Genomic DNA, 21,222 nt, shown 5'->3' with positions numbered 1-21,222 from the left:
AGTTCAGGACCCTAGTCTCTGAATTAACTGTGTCACTCTCCATCTTAATAAAGAATTCTACCATATTATGGTCGCTCTTCCCCAAGGGGCCTCGCACAACAAGATTGCTGATTAGTCCTTTCTCATTACACACCACCCAGTCTAGGATGGCCAGCCCTCTAATTGGTTCCTCGACATATTGGTCTAGAAAACCATCCCTAATACACTCCAGGAAATCCCCCTGCACCGTATTGCTACCAGTTTGGTTAGCCCAATCTATATGTAGATTAAAGTCGCCCATGATAACTGCTGTACCTTTATTGCATGCATCCCTAATTTCTTGTTTGATGCTGCCTCCAACCTCACTCCTACTGTTTGGTGGTCTGTACACAACTCCCACTAGCGTTTTCTGCCCTTTGGATGATGTGGAATACAGATTCCACATCATCCATGCTAATGTCCTTCATTACTATTTTGTTAATTTCCTCTTTAACCAGCAACGCTACCCCACCTCCTTTTCCTTTCTGTCTATCCTTCCTGAATGTTGAATACCCCTGGATGTTGAGTGCCCAGCCTTGTTCACTCTGGAGCCATGTCTCCGCGATTCCCAATTATATCATATTCGTTAATTGCTGCCTGCGCAGTTAATTCGTCCACCTTATTATGAATACTCCTCGCATTGAGGCACAGAGCCTTCAGGCTTGTCTTTTTAACACACTTTGCCCCTTTAGAATTTTGCTGTAATGTGGCCCTTTTTGATTTTTGCCTTGGGTTTCTCTGCCCTCCACTTTTACTTTTACTTCTTTCTATCTTTTGCTTCTGCCCCCATTCTACTTCCCTCTGTCTCCCTGCATAGGTTCCCATCCTCTGCCATATTAGTTTAACCTCTCCCCAACAGCACTAGCAAACACTCCCCCTAGGACATTGGTTCCAGTCCTGCCCAGGAATTTGAATCCCTCCCTTCTGCACCAGTGCTCAAGCCACATATTCATCTTAGCTATCCTGCGATTCCTACTCTGACTAGCACATGGCATTGGTACTTTGAGGTCCTACTTTTTAAATTTAACTCCGAGCTCCCTAAATTCAGTTTGTAGGACCTCATGCCGTTTTCTACCTATATTGTTGGCACCTATATGCACCACGACAACTGGCTGTTCACCCTCCCCCTCCAAAATGTCCTGCAGCCGCTCCGAGACATCCTTGACCCTTGCACCAGGGAGCCAACATACCATCCTGGAGTCTCGATTGCGGCCGCAGAAACACCTATCTATTCCCCTTACAATAGAATCCCTTACCACTATCGCTCTCCCACTCTTTTTCCTGCCCTCCTGTGCAGCAGAGCCACCCACGGTGCCATGAACTTGGCTGCTGCTGACCTCCCCTGGTGAGTCATCCCCAACAGCACCCAAAGCGATGTATCTGTTTTGGAGGGGGATGGCTGCAGGGGACCCCTGCATTCCCTTCCTTCCACTGCTCTTCCTTCCACAGGTAAAGGATACACTAAACGTGCTATTCACAACATCCTCAGCATCGCGGATGCTCCAGAGTGAATCCACCCACAGCTCCAGTGCCACAATATGGGTCTGTCAGAAGCTGCAGCAGGATACACTTCCCGCACATGTAGTCGCCAGGGATTTCTTGGACTGTTCCACTTCCTAAAAGATAATCCAGCCTGGCGCAGCGGCCGATGTACTCATGACCGAGATTCTAAACCATTTAGGGATCCAAAACTTGAACTTAGTGGCTCTGTTTAATCAGACCAAGCAGCGTCCAGAAGAGACCCCTAGAGCCTTCAGTAATCACCTGTACAATATCTATCAACGTAAGCAGAACCAGGCACCCGCAAATGCTACAGTAGGAAAGAATCAGGAACAATTTAAATCTATGTTCCTGACCCATCTCCACCCTTTAGTTAAAATCACCCTGGGAATAGCCATGAGGTCCACCAATCAGTGGACAGATATAGAGACCAGCGCTCAAAGAGCCTGGGAGATGGTAAAAGACCAGTTAAAGGTGAAGTCACCACCCCCTGCAAATAAACTAGTGTCAATGGTGGAGGGATCTCAAAACTATTCCTTTAAGGGATAGTGCTTTAATTGTAAGAAGGTAGGCCATCTAGCAAAATACTGCAGCAGACCCAGACCAGCACCAAACCATGTTGCAACACATGGATAACTCCCGAGGGACGAATCCAAGCCCTCTGGGACAGATCAAAGATTGGATCAATTGATAACCCTCATACAAACCCAAATTGCCAAGGGGAGGATGCAAAATCATTTACTGGTGCACGCAATCGTCGATGCACACGCATTAGAGAGACCCATTCCAGGATCGCCCCTATGACTGGGTTCGGCCCCCAAAGAATGGTCGGAAGTGGGGTTCCGACATGATGGTAGCCGGAGACCAGTATTCCTTGTTGTCTTAAAAGGGGGCAGGCAACAGATTATGCTTATCAATACTGGCTCAGCCGTTCCCATCATCCACACCCCATACCCTGAACGCCATGCAGCGGCGGGCAAGGATTGTATGACCCTTAAAGGGTTTAACGGTGATACAACCACCGCGTATACAGGGAAGGCCACTGAACTTCAGTTGGGAGGCCTCACCTGTAAGTCCCAGTACTTATGCTGATGACCATCCCCAACGGAAGGGGAATAGCGCGGTGATAGATTATAATCAGGACTGTGTTTGGATGGGATTGAGAGATAAGGCAGGAGTGATAGAAATTTCAGATGTTAAAAAGCAATCTGAGTTTGACCCTCCGGGGAGCGAAAATGAAGCTGTGGCGAAATTAATTCAGGAACACCTAGTGGTGTTTGCCACGTGTAAGCATGGCTGTGGAAAAATGGCAGGCGAGGAATCTATTGAGGGCCCCCCCCCCCCCCCACTCATTCACTAAACAGTACCCCATCCCAAGGGAGAGTCACCATTACATCTGAGACACCATAAAATCCCTAGTCGAGCAGGGTGTTCTTAGGACAGGCATTTTCACGACCAATTCCCCCACATGGCCGGTTAAAAAGCCTGATAGCAGCTGGCGACTGGACTGTTGATTGCAGAAAGTTAAATTCTGTAACACCAGCCTGTTCACCAGTAGTAAGAGAAACTTCTACCGTATTATTCCAAATTCCTGTGGGTTCCAAGTACTTCCCGACCCTCGACATCGCCAATGGATTCTGGAGTATCCCTGTTAAAGGGGAAGACCAGTACAAAGTTGCATTCACATTTGAGGACCAGAGCAACACCTGGACAAGCTTGCCTCAGGGGCTCCACAATGCCCTCACAATATTCCACAAAAGAATGGCTGCAATTTTAAAAGACTTTCCCCGCCCTACCTGTTTGATACAGTACGTAGACAACCTACTGCTGGCAACCGACAGCATGGAGGAGCATTTGTCCCGTTTGCACGAACTTTTGACATTGTTGGCTCAGGCGGGACTAAAAGTGAATCCCCGTAAGGCTCAATTAGTAAAAGAACGGGTCACCTTTCTAGGAGTGTCCATTTCTCCAGAGGGAACATCCCCCGACTCTCACAAGGTGGAGATAATACAGCGACTGCCATTACCCACTTCAAAAACAGCCCTACGATTATTCTTGGGTTTGGTGGGGTACCAAAGGAACTTTATCCCAGGCTTTGCAGAGTGTGCAAAGCCCCTGTATGATTTAATAAAACTGCAAGGTGATGACATACGCCCGGCATGGACTGATGCCCACACCCAACCCAGGCCTAAATTAAAAACCGCAGTGATACAGGCCGCATGTCTGATCCCTCCTGACCCCATGCAGCCCTTCCATTTGGAGGTCGGGACTACAGAGCAAAGCCTCACTGCAGTTCTGTGCCAAATGCGAGCTGATCGACTGCAGCCTATTGCATATGCGTCTCGAATCCTGCAGGGGGCAGAAAAGGCATATACTGCATGCAAGCGCCACCTATTGGCCGTCTTCTGGTCAGTACATCACTTTACCTTTATTACTGGGTTACAGGCTACAATCCTGCACAGCGGACACACACCTCTGAAACTACTGATGAAACCTGGAGATTCGCTAGTTTCCTCGCAGCATCTCAGCAAATGGACATTTATGATCTATGACCCTCACGAATGTCCGTTACCCCTAATTAACTTTGAGACCCATCCTGTGCAGAAAGAGCCCATACAGGGTGCCCCAGATGTCTACATCGATGGATCCTCATATCACATTGAAGGGTCCCCTCACACCGGATATGCTGTGGTATTGCCAGAAAGAACCATCCAGCGAAGATGCAACACACTCTTCACAATATGCAGAAATCGCCGCACTTCTAACTGCTGTAAAGGAGACCTCAGATAGACCGGTGAATATTTGGTCCGATAGTGGCTATGCTATAAACACCAAGCTCTCCCTGTCCCTATACCACAAAAATGACTATTGTATGATAGACGGTAAGGCCCTGGTTACGCCTGCTCTGGTGATACCTTAAACATTGATCCCAGCCCTGCTTCATAGGAAAGGTAGCAGCCCATAGAAAAGGGGGCCCACATAGTGAGGGAAATTCCAGAGCAGACAGAGCAGCCAAGGACACTGCTATTGATGGGGAGATAGAGGATATAGTTGTTCAGCCCTGCAATGCTGTTAGCAAGGCCTCCCCAACAGATCACCTCGATTTAAAATCCCTGCAGCAGCAATACTGGTCATATGCTGTTGTAAGCGCCTGGCACGAGGAAGGTAGACCCCTTCCTCAACCAACAGCCTGGGCTCCCAATACCATACTAACCACTGCCCCTGACTCAGATGAGCAGTTGCTGATGTTCAAAAGAAAGCCAAACGCCTGCCCGGTGGTGTGTGTTCCACCAGAGGTGGGTCAGGAACTGCTCTCCCTCTTTCACTCCCATCCCACAGCAGGGCACTATTCGGCCTTGGTAACCTTCTATAAGGTAGCATCCACAGCTTGGTGGCTTTCCATGAGGGAAACAATCAACCAATACGTGGCGCGATGCCTACCATGCCTGCAACACAATTCTCCCGCATGCACTAACCGAGCCTTGCTTCAAAGCGCACCTCCACCTCAAGGGCCATGGACTCACCAGATAGACTTCATTGGGCCACTTCCACAGGCGCAAGGCAATTTTCAGCATGCCCCAGTGGTGGTGGATCAATTCACTAAATGGATCGAAGCATTCCCCTGCCGCTCCAACACCGCAGTCACAGCAGCCAAAACACTATTGAATCATGTGTTTTGTAGGTGGGGAGTACCAGTACAAGTGGTCAGCGATCAAGGTTCACTTTACCGGTAAAACTTTTACCCACCTGCAGGAAATGTTGGGGATAAAACACAAATTACATATAGCCCACCACCCCCAGTCATCCAGAGGGGTCAATAGGGAGAACAGGACTCTCAAGTTAATGTTTAGTGCGGACCACCCCACTCAATGGGCTAACATGCTGCCAATGTGCTTAATGGCAATGAGGTCCACACCTCACAGAACAACAGGGGTCTCCCCATATCAGGCCATCTTGGGGAGGCTCATGAGAACACCAGGCCAGCTAACACTAACAGGGATGAGTCCCCTGACAATGAAAACATGTAGTTCCAAGTGGCTGGAACAAGTGGTAGATCACACCGATCAGGTCAATCGATTTGTGGCCACCAAATTGGGGAAGTCAAAAAGACAAATTAAAAAGTACTTTGACAAGAAAGTGCGTCCCTGTGAATACGAGGTGGGAGACTCGGTAATGATTCCAAATTATGGAAAAAAGCAGCATGCCTTTGAGCCCAGGTGGTGGGGACCGTATAAAATTACTGACCGATTGAAGCCCGCGGTTTATTTGCTTCAGTTATCGGGGGAAAAGGGTGTTAAGTGCAAGAAGTGGTTTCACATTAATCAGTTAAAAACTGCCAAAGAGTAAATACTGCACCGATCTTGTTTCCCACGGACCATGTAACAGATCCTCACGGTTGTCAGGACGACACTGGCCAAGACCGAAGCCGAGGGAAGATGGAGAAGCAGGAGCTGCAGCATGACTCACAAACATTGTCAATGTGCTTCGAGAAGCGACGGTGCACCGAGATTACGGGAACGGGAGAGTCGCCGCTGTGATTGGACTATAGTAAATCACCTACACCTTACGAGGTGGGGACCAAGTCAGGCCACCCACTTTTCTCTCTCTCCCTCTTAATGTCTATAATATGCGATCTCCGAGGAGATAAACTATATGATGGATCAATAAGGATATATCCCCCTCAAGGTGGGGAGTTTGTAAGAATAAAAGTGTTTATTAATGATTAAAATTGATTGTGAATGTATAAATGTTAAAAGTGTAGATTATACAGAAAGGCCTGTTTGTGTTGAAACAAAATGGAAGCCCAGAGCTGCCATGTGGGTTGTGTGTATTGGAAAGCCATTAAATTAATCAAGAGATGGCTGAGCCAGACCAGACAGCCACATGTGTGAGGAGAGCCAATAAGGAACTGCCCTGGAACCACGGACCAATTCTGAGGCTTTCGGAGGGACAATTGCTTTTGAGAGGTATAAAGAACTCAGCAAGACTTTTCTCCCCCTCCTGAACCAGCCAGCCAAAGGGAAGTAACGTATAACACTCTTTATTATAACCTCATTGTATCTGTTGTAACTAAGGTGGATGTGCATGTGTGTGTGTGTTTTAATAAACTGTTCCAATTGTTTAGAATCATCTCACTGTCGAACTTAAATGCCAGAGATTTAGAAATCTTCACTGGTTGGCAACCAGTAACTAGTGGGGTGTCGCAGGGATCAGTGCTGGGACCCCAACTATTTACAATCTAAATTAACAACCTGGAAGAAGGGACTGAGTGTAACGTAGCCAAGTTTGCTGACGCTACAAAGATGGGAGGAAAAGCAATGTGTGAGGAGGACATAAACAATCTGCAAAAGGACATAGACAGGCTAAGTGAGTGGGCAAAAATTGGGCAGGTGGAGTATAATGTTGGAAAGTGTGAGGTCATGCACGTTGGCCGAAAAAATCTAAGAATAAGTTATTACTAAAATGGAGAAAGATTGCAAAGTGCTGCAGTGATCTTATTGAATGGCGGAGCAGGCTCGAGGGGCCGTATGTTCTTATTATCCCCGCAAATCGTTCCCACCCACAGTGACTGTTAACTCCAGTACTTCACCTTAATGTCACATGGCTCCAGACACACCATAAATGTGAACGGGCAGAATCCAGAAATGTACTGACGGTCATTTTCCACATTTCAACTCGATAGGCATCAAAAATTCATATGCACACTGATGCTTTGCCACCCCTCCACGTGTCCCCTTCCTCCCTCCTCAAGGTCGAGTTCATGCTGAGGGTTGGACCACAGCCATCAGTCGTGATCCAGTACCTCATCCTAATGACTATCATTCATGTGAGTCTCCACGGTGAGTGCTGGCAGGCTATTTAACCACAGGGGCATTATTACCAAGTCCATCCTCGTTCTCATGTGATGACCAAAGTTCACTGGAGGGCGATCAGAGGTAGCACCTTCAGGGACTGTACCCCAGGGAGAGTCAGCACCTTCAGGGACTGTACCCCAGGGAGAGTCAGCACCTTCAGGGACAGTACCCCAGGGAGAGACTGTACCCCAGGGAGAGTCAGCACCTTCAGGGACTGTACCCCAGGGAGAGTCAGCACCTTCAGGGACTGTACCCCAGGGAGAGTCAGCACCTTCAGGGACTGTACCCCAGGGAGAAACTGTACCCCAGGGAGAGTCAGCACCTTCAGGGACTGTACCCCGGGGAGAGTCAGCACCTTCAGTGACTGTACTCCAGGGAGAGTCAGCACCTTCAGGGATTGTACCCCAGGGAGAGTCAGCACCTTCAGGGACTGTACCCCAGGGAGAGTCAGCACCTTCAGGGATTGTACCCCAGGGAGAGTCAGCACCTTCAGGGACTGTACCCCGGGGAGAGTCAGCACCTTCAGGGGTTGTACCCCAGGGAGAGTCAGCACCTTCAGGGACTGTACCCCAGGGAGAGTCAGCACCTTCAGGGACTGTACCCCAGGGAGAGTCAGCACCTTCAGGGACTGTACCCCAGGGAGAGTCAGCACCTTAAGAAGGAAATAATTTTTAATCAAATATTGTAGATCATTTTTGCAAGTGCAATGCTATTACCACTCATATTTACAGTCTGCATTTGGTGACAAAAGCCTCTTGTGTCAGGGCTGGCTCTCAATTATTTAATGCTTTTCACTACGTGGCTTTTGGCTGATTGCCCAATCGGGATTTACAAGCAATCTCCAGCTTCTGGTTTACAAAGTGAAATACAGACTTATTTTAATCATCACCATTTCACTGGATACTGATCAACTGTGGTTTGTTCTTCATTCAGGGTTAAGTGTAGTTTTAGAGACCATCAGAATATGAAAATATAGCAGTTGTTTTATCATCACCAATGCAGTATATCACAACCTGGCTCACATCTGGGCTCAGGGGATGCTGCAAAACCTTAGCTGTGGAAGATAAACCTCTTTTACAAACTTACAAGATACAAACATTTTTTGTCAGCAATAAGCAACCCTGTCACGTTTTATCCATGTTATTGCACTCAGTGTTAGGGTAAATAAATTCCACAAATTTCTACAAATATCACATGTGGCACAATGTGTTCACCAACCACCAGGTAAAACACTGGTTTCTGAGCAAGCGAAGTTAGAGAAAATCTCTTGGCCTCCTTTCTGCCAGTTCTCTTCTAAATTTTCCTCTCTTGTCCTTCCTAAGTTTCAAATACATCACCCTACATATGTCAACTTGGCTCAGTTGGTAGCACTCTCGTCTCAGAGTTAAACCTTACTCTAAGACTGAAGCACATAACCCAGGCTGACACTCCAGACAAGCCTGCAGCTTCCCTCTCTTGGCATTCTCCGAAGGGCCCATCATGGCCCTCGTCGCTGTCTCCTCACAAGCAGTAACCCCAACTGTCCCATTCTACTGTCTCACCGACCTTATCACCTAGTTAGGGCTAACCGTGGAAATCTCCCCGTCCAACTCATCCCTCCAAGCAATGACCATGTGTATTCTGGCAGTAGATCAGCCATCACCGATCCTCTCAAAATCTCCTTGCAGAATGTCCGTTCACTTGCGAACAAGGCCCTTGCCATCCGTGACCTTATCATGGATGACTGCATCGACATTGTGGCATGAACGGAAATGTGACAGGGATAATGACACACTACCTTTAATCGAAGCCTTCCTTCCCGGCTATACCTTCCACCACTTGCCCCGCCCAGACTGCCGTGGTGGCAGTGTAGCCCTCACCACCAAATCACACCTTGGTCTGTCCCCTACTCCTCCGGCATGTTCTCATCTTTGGAACACCTCAGCGTATTCCACCCCTCTCATTCAAAATTCTCGGTCTCTGCTGCCCACCCCAGTATAATAAAAACTTTATCACGGACATATCCTCACTGCTTTCCTCCCTCAGCCTCTGCACCGAGCGACTTCTCACCCTCGGTGACTTCAATCTCCATCTTAATTCATCATGCTCTCTCTCCTCTGAGGTCACTAGCCTCCTGTCCTCCCTTAATCTCTCCCTCCATGTAAACTCCCCAATCCATATTCACAGCCACCCCCTCGACCTTGCAATCTCACGTGGCCTCGCTATTCCAACCGTGTCAATTAAAGATAAAGCCATCTCTGACCATTTCCTTGTATCGCTCTCGACCCACATCCCCCTTCCCCAATCTAAACATTCCTGCTCAACCCCACGCTCACCACCACCTTTGAAGATCGAGTCCCTTATAAGAGATAACTCTCTCCCACGCTGGCCATTCCCCCGGTACAGCCCTCATCTTCGCTCCCTCAAGTCAAAAGGGCGCAGACTTGAACGGATGAGGCAGACAACTGGTTTAGCCATTCACCACCAGATCTGGCTCGAACACACAAAACATTATCGGTTCCTACTCTTGTCTACAAAAACCGCTCATTCTGGATTGCAAAAATTACCCCTGGCTACTATTCTCTACTGTTAACCTTCTCCTTAAACCCCTCTCCCCTGTCTCTACCACAGTCGCCTCCAACAAGTGTGAGGAGCTCAGACTTCTTTGTCTCAATGATTGAGAGCATCCGATCAGCTGCCTCTGCAAGTTCCTTTCCTTCCCCGAGCCCACAGGGCCAAACTTCATCTGACGCTCCCACCTGCCCTGGTCCTACACTCACATCTTTCTCTAGTTTCTCTTTTATCTCCCCTCTTGATCTCCACAAACACATCCCGTCTATGAGCCCCACTTCCTGCTCCCTTGACCCAATTCCCACTAAACTGCTGACCACCCAACGTCCTTTTTTGTCTCCCGTTAGCCGACATTGTTAACGGTTCTCTCTCCCTCAAATCTGCCGTCATCACCCCTCTCCTCAAAAACCAACCCTTGACCCCACTTTGCTTGCTGGCTATTGCCCCATCGCCAACCTCCCTTTCCTGTCCAAAGTACTTGAACGTGTTGTCACCTCCCAAATCCGTGACCGTCTTTCCATGAATTCAATGTTTGAATTCTGGTCTTCGCCCCTGCCACAGTACCGAAGCAGCTCTCATCAAAGTCACAAATAACATCCTGTGTGAGTATGACAAAGGTAAACTATCCCTCCCTCGACCTGTCTGCAGCCTTTGACACGGTTGACTGCTCCATCTTCCTCCAATGCCTCTGAACAATCGTCCAGCTGGGTGGGACTGCACTCGCCTAGTTCCATTCTTATCTATCTAATCGTAGCCAGAAAATTTCCAGCAATGGCTTCTCTTCCCACTCCCACATCGTTACCTCTGATGCCCCCAAGGATCTATCCTTGACCCCTCCTATTTCTCATCTACATGTTGCCCCTTGGTGACATCATCCAAAAACACAGCATCAGTTTCCACATGTACGCTGATGACACCCAGCACTACCTCACCCCCACTTCTCTCAACCCCTCCATGGTCTCTAAATTGTCAGACTGCTTGTCCGACTGAATGAGCAGAAATGTTCTCCCATTAAATATTGGAAAGACCGAAGCAATTATCTTTGGTCCCCACCACAAACTGCGTTCCATAAGCAATAAAGAAAGGAAAGATAGATTACAAAAGTAAACTTGCGCAAAACATAAAAACGGATAGTAAAAGCTTTTACCGATATATAAAACGGAAAAGAGTGACAAAGGAAATGTTGGTCCCTTAGAAGATGAGAAGGGGGATTTAATAATGGGAAATGTGGAAATGGCTGAGACCTTAAACAATTATTTTGCTTCGGTCTTCACAGTGGAAGAATGCCAAAAATTGCTGGTCACGGGAATGTGGGAAGGGAGGACCTTGAGACAATCACCATCACTAGGGGGGGTAGTGCTGGACAGGCTAATGGATCTCAAGGTAGACAAGTCCCCTGGTCCTGATGAAATGCATCCCAGGGTATTAAAAGAGATGGCGGAAGTTATAGCAATTGCATTCGTTATAATCTACCAAAATTCTCTGGACTCTGGGGAGGTACCATCGGATTGGAATGCAGCTAATGTAACACCTCTGTTTAAAAAAGGGGGCAGACAAAAGGCAGGTAACTATAGGCCGGTTAGTTTAACATCTGTAGTGGGGAAAATGCTTGAAGCTACCATTGAGGAAGAAATAGCGGGACATCGAGATAGGAATAGTGCAATCAAGCAGACGCAGCATGGATTCATGATGGGGAAATCATGTTTAACTAATTTACTGGAATTCTTTGAGGATATAACGAGCATGGTGGATAGAGGTGTATTTAGATTTCCAAAAGGCATTCGATAAGGTGCCACACAAAAGGCTACTGCAGAAGATAAAGGTACGCGGAATCAGAGGAAATGTATTAGCACGGATCGAGAATTGGCTGGCTAACAGAAAGCAGAGAGTCGGGATAAATGGGTCCTTTTCGGGTTGGTAATCAGTGGTTAGTGGTGTGCCACAGGGATCGGTGCTGGGACCACAACTGTTTACAATATACATAGATGACCTAGAAGAGGGGACAGAGTGTAGTGCAACAAAACTTGCAGATGACACAAAGATTAATGGGAAAGCGGGTTGTGTAGAGGACACAGAGATGTTGCAAAGAGATTTAGATAGGTTAAGCGAATGGGCTAAGGTTTGACAGATGGAATACAATGTCGAAAAATGTGAGGTCATCCACCTTGGAAAAACAAACAGTAAAAGGGAATATTATTTGAATGGGGAGAAATTACAACATGCTGCGGTGCAGAGGGACCTGGGGGTCCTTGTGCATGAATCCCAAGAAGTTAGTTTGCAGGTAATCAGGAAGGCGAATGGAATGTTGGCCTTCATTGCGAGAGGGATGGAATACAAAAGCAGGGAGGTCCTGCTGCAACTGTACAGGGTATTGGTGAGGCCGCACCTGGAGTACTGCATGCAGTTTTGGTCACCTTACTTAAGGAAGGATATACTAGCTTTGGAGGGGGTACAGAGACGATTCACTAGGCTGATTCCGGAGATGAAGGGGTTAGCTTATGATGATAGATTGAGTAGACTGGGTCTTTACTCGTTGGAGTTCAGAAGGATGAGGGGTGATCTTCTAGAAACATTTAAAATAATGAAAGGGATAGACAAGATAGAGGCAGAGAGGTTGTTTCCACTGGTTGGGGAGACTAGAACTAGGGGGCACAGCCTCAAAATACAGGGGAGCCAATTTAAAACTGAGTTGAGAAGGAATTTCTTCTCCCAGAGGGTTGTGAATCTGTGGAATTCTCTGCCCAGGGAAGCAGTTGAGGCTAGCTCATTGAATATATTCAAATCACAGATAGATAGATTTTTAACCAATAAGGGAATTAAGGGTTACGGGGAGCGGGCGGGTAAGTGGAGCTGAGTCCACGGCCAGATCAGCCATGATCTTGTTGAGTGGCGGAGCAGGCTCAAGGGCTAGATGGTCTACTCCTGTTCCTAATTCTTATGTTCTTATGTATGTTCTAACCAGTCGCCATCCCTCTCCCTTGCATCAATCTGAGGGTGAACAAGACTGTTAGCAACCTAGGTTCATATTTGACCCTGAAATGAGTTTCCAGCCACATATCCGCGGCATAACTAAAACCGCCTTTTTCCATCTCCGTAACATTGCCTGCCTCCGCCCTGCCTCAGCTATTCTGCTGCTGAAACCCTCATTCATACCTTTGTTACCTCTACACTTGACTACTCCAACTCACTCCTGGCTGGCCTCCCACATTCTACACTACATAAACATGGGGTCATCTAAAACTCAGCAGCTCGTGTCCTAACTTGCACTCAGTCACGATCAGCCATCACCCCTGTGCTTTCTGACCTACATTGGCTCCAGATTTCAAAATCCTCATCCTTGTTTACAACTCACTCCTTGGCCTTGCCCCTTCCTATCTCTCATCTTTTTCAGCGTCACAATCCCACAAAGATGTCTGCGCTCCTCAAATTCTGGCCTCTTGAACATCTCTCATTATAACTGCTCAACCATCGGTGGCCGTGCCTTCAGCTGTTTGGGCCCCAAGCTCTGGAACTCCCTCCCTAAACCTCTGCCTCTCTACCTCTCTTTCCTCCTTTAAGACGCTCGTTAAAACCAACCTCTTTAAACAAGGTTTTAGTCATCTGCCTTAATTTCATCTTTTGTGGCTCGGTGTCAAATTTATCTGTTTTGTCTTACAATACCGCTGTGAAGCGCCTTAGGACATTTTACTACATTAAAGGCGCTCTATAAATAAGAGTTATTATTGTTACTACTGAGTGAGTGCTGCACCCTTGGAGGCGCCACCTTTCAGATGAGACATTAAACCAAGGCCCCACCTACCTGTTCATGTTTACGCAGTTATCAAAGAGGAGGGAATTCTCCCGATGTCTTGGCCTCAACCAACAAAACTAAAAGCAGATGATATGGCCATTTATCTCATTGCATTTGTGGGACCTTGCTTTGCATAAATTGTCAGCCTTGTTAATGACGCAATGGCTGCGAAGCACTTTAGGGCATCCTCAGGACATGGAAGGCGCTATGTAAATGGAAACTCTTTCTTTTGTTGCGCTCTTCCTCCTCCCTGCACCGTTTCCTGATATAACACATTCTTTCCCAGAATCGCAACTGTGCAACTCTTTACCTGCTTCAACAAATTGCACCTTTAATGCCTTCCCTTCCTCCTAAACTCTACAAACTAGGCGTCACTTAACTAATCCTTCTTGATTCATCTGTTTTCTCTCCTGCTCTATTCAATCTGGGTGTTGTCTTGTACTATGGATATTGCCCCTTCATCTGGGTTGTTCGATAAACAAAAGCTGCACCTTAGCTCCTGGGTACTGGGACGCAGCCTGTGCAATGTTCCCAAATAGTTCCTTGTCAACGAAGAATCGTTCAGCTGCAACTCCTTTCTCCATGAAATAGGAGAAGGTTTCCCTCAGATCGTCTCTCGATTGTAGCGTATCATGATCTGCTTTTCTTCCAGGATGCATGGACAGCGCTTTCAAGAGGCCAACCCCACACACCACCACATCCACACAGGTATTCACCCTGGCCGAGAGAAAGGAGAAGCAGTCAGCAATATGGAGCACTACCCAGCGATAGCACCCGGACTCTCCGCGACAGACCTGTGGCCTGTCCATAGCTTCTAGACGCTGATGATAGCATCCCTATCCTGGTTAAAACAGCTCAATGTCAGTGACTCAATCCCAGTCAGTGCCGTCAACAGCAGCAGCTGCCCAACAATCAGTCCCCACTGAGTGACCTGACCCCAGCAATAGCAACTTGACCAGCGACTGCGACTTAAACCCGAACCCAGGGACAGCGACTTGACCCCGGTTGACCCCAGGGACAGTGTCTTGACCCCAGGGACAATATCTTGACCCCAGTTAACCCCCAGGGACAGTGTCTTAACCCCAGATGACCCCAGGGACAGTATCTTAACCCCTGTTGACCCCAGGGACAGTATCTTGACCCCAGTTAACCCCCAAGGACAGTGTAATGACCTTGTTGACCTCAGGGACAGTGTCTTGACCCCGGTTGACTCCCAGGGACAGTGTCTTGACCGCATTGACCCCAGGGACAGTGTCTTGACCCAGTTGACCCCCAGGGACAGTGTTTTGACCCCAGTTAACCCACCCAGGGTCAGTGTCTTGACCCCAGTTAACCCCCCAGGGTCAGTGTCTTGACCCCAGTTAACCCCCCCAGGGACAGTGACTTGACCCCAGTTAACCCACCCAGGGTCAGTGTCTTGACCCCAGTTAACCCACCCAGGGACAGTGACTTGACCCCAGTTAACCCCCCCAGGGTCAGTGTCTTGACCCCAGTTAACCCCCCCAGGGACAGTGACTTGACCCCAGTTAACCCACCCAGGGTCAGTGTCTTGACCCCAGTTAACCCCCCAGGGTCAGTGTCTTGACCCCAGTTAACCCCAGGGACGGTGCCTGGATTGCGGCCCCCTCACTCACCCTACGGCCACCCGTGTCCAGCCAACGCCGGGGGCCCTGATGAGCGAGTCCCAGGCCTCGGCCAGCACCTCCTCCGGGGCCCGCACCACCGACAGCCCGAACAGGTAATCGGACAGGAAGTGCAGCAGCGCGGCCGGCGCCTCCAGCCGCTGGGAGCTTTGCAGGAAATGCAGCGAGACGGCGACCAGCGCCACCATCAGCGCGGTGCGCCACATGGTGCGGAGCGGCCGAGGGCAGCGCAGGGCAGGGCACGGAACTCCAGCCGGCGCCCGACCGGAAACTAGGCCTGGTGTCACCCGCTCAGCGGTCCGGGCTGCTGAGGGCCGTGTCACCCGCCCCGGGGGCCGGGCTGCCGCCGGTTGCCATGGTGACTGGCCTGGGCGCCGCACAGGCCTCGCTGTCCCTTGTCGCTTCCCCCGGCCAATGGACGCAGCTTTCAGCTCCTGCAACACCCCTCAATCTCAATTACAGAGTCCGGGGGCACTGCAAGCCTGAACTCAGAACAGAAAGCCCCGCCCCATGGACATGTCCAGCATTTTCCGTTCTCCTCCTTTGTCCTGCTGCAAGAGCTGACTGGGACACGGCAAAAGTTTCAACAACAAAAGCTGACAGGCCCCAAAAGGCTGACAAATGAAGACTGCCCCCTGAGTCCAAGTGATTCCATGGCCTGGTGATGTGGAGCTGTAAGTCCAGCCTTCAAATCCTGAGCTGCTCAATTGGGGCATTACATTTAAGGATAAGGGGTCAGCCATTTAGGACCGAGATGAGGAGAAACTTCTTCACCCAGAGAGTGGTGAACCTGTGGAATTCTCTACCACAGAAAGTTGTTGAGGCCAATTCACTAAATATATTCAAAAAGGAGTTGGATGAAGTCCTTACTACTCGGGGGATCAAGGTGAGAAAGCAGGAATGGGGTACTGAAGTTTCATGTTCAGCCATGAACTCATTGAATGGCGGTGCAGGCTCGAAGGGCTGAATGGCCTACTCCTGCACCTATTTTCTATGTTTCTATAAATCTGTTAAATGTATCAGCTAGCCCGGAGGGGGATGCTTCAAAACTGCCAGATTGTCATAAATACAGGTTTACTAATGTACTTTAGGGATGGGTAACTGCCACCCCAAACCAACCTGACTTAAAATGACCAGTAACACAGCATTTAGACAATTCCCTTTTGAAAGTTATTCATTGAATCGGTTTGCACGCATTCCAGATCACAAGTCGCTGAGTACAACAACAAAAAATCTTCCTCATCTTGGTGTCAGTCAGTGGCTCAGTGGGTAAAACTCTCGCCTCTGAGTCAAAAGGTTGTGGGGTCGCAGTCCCACTCCAGCCAATGAAGTAATTTTTGGAGTACTGAGGGAGCGCCGCACTGTCGGAGGTGCCGTCTTTCAGATGAGATAGCAAGAACGTCCTTCCTCAAGTTAGGAGACCAAAACTGTACACAATATTCCAGGTGTGGTCTCACTAAGGTCCTGTACAACTGCAGTAAGACCTCCCTGCTCCTATACTCAAATCCCCTCGCTATGAAGGCCAACATGCCATTTGCTTATTTAACCGTCTGCTGTACCTGCATGCCAACTTTCAATGACTGATGAACCATGACACCCAGGTCTCGTTGCACCTCCCCTTTTCCTAATCTGTCACCATTCAGATAATATTCTGCCTTTGTGTTTTTGCCCCCAAAGTGGATAACCTCACATTTATCCACATTATACTGCATCTGCCATGCATTTGCCCACTCACCTAACCTGTCCAAGTCACCCTGCAGCCTCTTAACATCCTCCTCACAGCTCACACTGCCACCCAGTGTAGGGTTCTGACCTGATGTTTAATCCACCGATCAAACAGAGAACAATCACATTATACGATAGGTAGCGTTCTTTCCTCAGAAAGCAGGAAAGGGGAACTGAGGGAATGATCAGCCATAATCTTATTGAATGGTGGTGCAGGCTCGAAGGGCCGAATGGCCTACTCCACCTATTTTCTATGTTTCTAAACCGAGATTCTGTTGGTTCTCTCAGGTGGGTGTAATAGATCCCATGGTACTATTTTGAAGATGAGCAGGGGAGTTATCCCCAATGACTTGGGCCAATATTTATCCCTTAATCAATATAACTAAAACATTATCTGGTCATTGTCACATTGCTGTTCGTGGGAGCTTGCTAAGCGTAAATTGGCTGCTGCTTTTCCTACATTACAACAGTGACTGCACTCCAAAAAGTGATTGTTCATTGGCTGTAAAGCGCTTTGGGCTTTCCTAAGGTCATGAAAGGTGCTATATAAATGCAAGTCTTTCTTTTCTAAAAAAAAACAACAGGTTTACTAATGATGGTTACCTGCCATCCCAAACCATCTAACCTACAAATGACTTCAGCCCCACATCCAATTCCCTTTTGAAACTTATAATTGAATCTGCTTCCACCACCCTTCAGGCAGCGTATTCCAGATCATAACAACTCACTGTAAAAAAATATAATCTTTTGCAAGTAAATCTGTGTGCTTTTGATGTTATCCTACACTAGTGTTCATCATCAATGCCTGCTCTTGTTGATAGGAGTCTCCCGAGATAGGGGAAATGGTCCACGGTGTCCAGGGCCACGCCGTGGATCTTGATGCCTGGGGGGCAGTGCTGTGCGGCGAGGACAGGCTGGTGGAGGACCTTTGTCTTACTAATGTTTAGCGTAAGGCCCATGCTTTCATATGCCTCGGTAAATACGTCGACTATATCCTGGAGTTCAGCCTCTGTGTGTGCATAGATGCAGGCATCATCTGCGTACTGTAGCTCGACGACAGAGGTTGGAGTGGTCTTGGACCTGGCCTGGAGACCGCAAAGGTTGAACAGCTTCCCACTGGTTCTGTAGTTTAGCTCCACTCCAGCGGGGAGCTTGTTGACTGTGAGGTGGAGCATGGCGGCGAGGAAGATTGAGAAGAGGGTTGGGGCGATGACGTGGCCTGCTTGACCCCAGTCCGGACATGAATTGGGTCTGTGATGGATCCATTGGTAAGGAAAAGAGTGTTTGAAGATCAGTCCCTCAAAACTGTCACCAAGCTCATGGTCTATAGGGCCGTAGTAATACCCACCCTCCTGTATGGCTCAGAGACGTGGACCATGTACAGTAGACACCTCAAGTCGCTGGATAAATACCACCAGCAATGTCTCTGCAAGATCCTGCAAATCCCCTGGGAGGACAGACGCACCAACATTGGCCTCGTCCAGGCCAACATCCCCAGCATTGAAGCACTGACCACACTTGATCAGCTCCGCTGGGCAGGCCACATTGTTCACATGCCAGACACGAGACTCCCAAAGCAAGCGCTCTACTCGGAACTCGTCCACGGCAAAGGAGCCAAAGGCGGGCAGAGGAAACGTTACAAGGACACCCTCAAAGCCTCCCTGATAAAGTGTGACATCCCCACTGACACCTGGGAGTCCTTGGCTATAGACCGCCCTAAGTGGAGGGAGTGCATCCGGGAGGGTGCTGAGCTCCTCAAGTACCGTCGCTGAGAGCATGCAGAAATCAAGCGCAGGCAGCGGAAGGAGCGTGCGGCAAACCAGACTCCCTGCCCACCCTTTCCCTCAACGACTATCTGTCCGACCTGTGACAGAGACCGTGGTTCCGTATTGGACTGTACAGCCACCTAATAACTCATGCTAAGAGTGGAAGCAAGTCTTCCTCGATTCCGTGGGACTGCCTATGATGATGATGACACGAGGGCTAATTAATTCCTTTCATACGAATGACCTCTGTTGGAAAGAACTGGAATTACAGCCACAACAAATTCAAGCGTTCATTTTCACAAAAGATCTGATTTTCAATTTTTAAAGAACTAACCACTCAGAATGCATTTCCTCCCTCCCCATTTTTTTTATTTCAAAATATACTTTATTTATATAAAAATTTGTACAGTACATTCAAAAGCAGTTCAGTACATTTAGCTGCGGTCAGCAATCCCATACACTACATTTGGGTGCTGACGGCAGTTCCGTTCGATACATTTCCTTGCTTTCCGGTTCAAGTGCAATTCGGTACAATACAGGATACCTTGTAGTACATTCAACAAATTACATTACACGTGTCACTGTACAGTACACGGAATGGGTGACGGTACATTTACATTTTTTCTTTTCAACGTGCATTACGAAACAGGCCTTGCATTGTACATGGCACTACATTGGTGTTTACAGATCATGGTGCTCCATGTACACAAAAAAGAAGTTAGAAGTACAGCCCGAGGGAGGTTTGTGCTGATTTCTGCCCCTGGGTTTACTGTGGAGGAAGGGCTTTAAACTGTGGCCCTTCCCCACCGTGCCTTTGCGGCGGCTGCACCAATTTTAAGTGCGTCCCTCAGCATGTAATCCTGGATCTTGGATTGCACCAGTCTGCAACACGCAAACGTGGACATCTCCTTGCTCTGGAAGACCAGCAATTTTCGGCAAGACAAAGAGCGTATTTGACCGAGTTGATGGCCCTCCAGCAGCAGGTGATGTCTGTCTCTCGGTGTGTGTCTCTGGGAACAGCCCGTAGAGCACAGAGTCCTGTGTTACGGAGCTGCTCGGGATGAACCTCGACAGCAACCACTGCATCTCCTTCCAAACCTGCCTTGCGAAGGCACAATCCTGAAGGAGATGGGTAACAGTCTCGTCCACCCCGCAGCCGACTCGGGGGCACCGTGCCGTGCTGCTGAGACGTCGGCTGTGCATGAACGCTCTGACGGGTAAGGCCCTCCTCACCGCCAACCAGGCTACGTCTTGGTGCTTGTGTGAAAGCTCTGGCGATGAGACGTTCTGCCAAACGAGTTCGACAGTCCGCTCAGGGAACCACCCGACACGGTCCACCCTTTCCTTTCGTAGGGCATCCAGGACGTTACGTGCTGACCACTGTTTTATGGCCTTGTGGTCAAAGGGGTTTTTTGTGAAAAACTTTTCCACGAAGGACAGGTGGGCAGGCATGGTCCAGCTGGTGAACAGGCATGGTCCAGCTGGTGGGGCCGTTTCACGGCAGCATGGCCAGGCCCACCCTTTGCAACACCAGGGACAGGTAGAACCTCAACACGTAGTGACACTTGGTGTTTTTGCTTCACTTTGGCGATACGCTCTTCCCAGTTTTTGGCGCACACCCCGTCCGCTCCGAAGGTTGCAGCACTTGGTCTCCTTACCGTCCTTTGTCTGGTGGCCTTCCTTCTTGCAGTTTCAGCAGATGAGAGTTTTGCAGCTTGCCGCCACATGGCCTGCCTTCCCGCAGGTGCGGCACACATTGGGTTGTCCGGCGTACACCATGTCGCCCTGACTTCCTCCGATGGCGAAGCTGGAGGGGGGGTGCAGGATGGTTCCGCTGGTGTCCACCTTCATGGTGACCTGGATCTGGCGCTTGCTGGTCCAAATCCCGTGGAGGTCTTTCAGGTCGCTGCTGTTTCCTGCCCCATCGACATACCTGGCAAGGAAAGTCAGCACATCAATGACCGGGATGTGGGGGTTGTACATCTGCACTGTGATAGTGCGTCTTCTCTGCGACAGGAGGGTGAACAGTGGCTCCCAAGTCAATACTGACCGCAATGGTTCACTCACTTCCTTCAATCCCTTCAGGAACTTCAGGCATAGGGTGACGGTTCTGAAGGTTACATCAAAGTAACCTCTCTTCGGGAGGTCCTGCAAGGCCAAGATATCGGCGACTTTCATGCCGCATTTTTTTTAAATTTCAAAATATACTTTATTCATAAAAAAATCTGTACAGTACATTCAAAGGCATTTCAATACCTTTAGCTGCGGTCAGCAATCCCATACACTATTATTTGGGTGCTGAAGGCAGTTCCGTTTGTTACATTTCCTTGTTTTCCAGTTCAAGTGCAATTCGGTCCAATACGGGATACCTTGTA

At 48.8% G+C, this 21,222-nt stretch overlaps 1 protein-coding gene across 3 annotated transcripts in view; it reads right to left on the bottom strand.

Annotated features, from left to right (window-relative positions):
* adpgk (ADP-dependent glucokinase) overlaps positions 1 to 15,640 on the bottom strand; it is a 32,505-nt gene extending 16,865 nt beyond the window's left edge. The window contains exons 1-2 of one of the 3 annotated variants that reach the window (XM_070864878.1): positions 15,348 to 15,640; positions 14,205 to 14,430 (exon numbers count right to left, since the gene is read on the bottom strand). In XM_070864878.1, the coding sequence (XP_070720979.1) occupies positions 14,205 to 14,430; positions 15,348 to 15,562 (441 nt within the window). In that variant the 5' untranslated portion in view covers positions 15,563 to 15,640. The other 2 variants (XM_070864879.1, XM_070864880.1) reach the window with 2 other exon arrangements.
* Positions 15,641 to 21,222: the final 5,582 nt, after the last annotated feature.

This window comes from Pristiophorus japonicus, chromosome 21 (genome assembly GCF_044704955.1).
Source record: "Pristiophorus japonicus isolate sPriJap1 chromosome 21, sPriJap1.hap1, whole genome shotgun sequence".
NCBI lineage: Eukaryota > Metazoa > Chordata > Chondrichthyes > Pristiophoridae > Pristiophorus > Pristiophorus japonicus.
The sequence above is the reverse complement of the archived record's forward strand: the minus strand, read 5'-3'. Positions and strand labels throughout refer to the sequence as shown.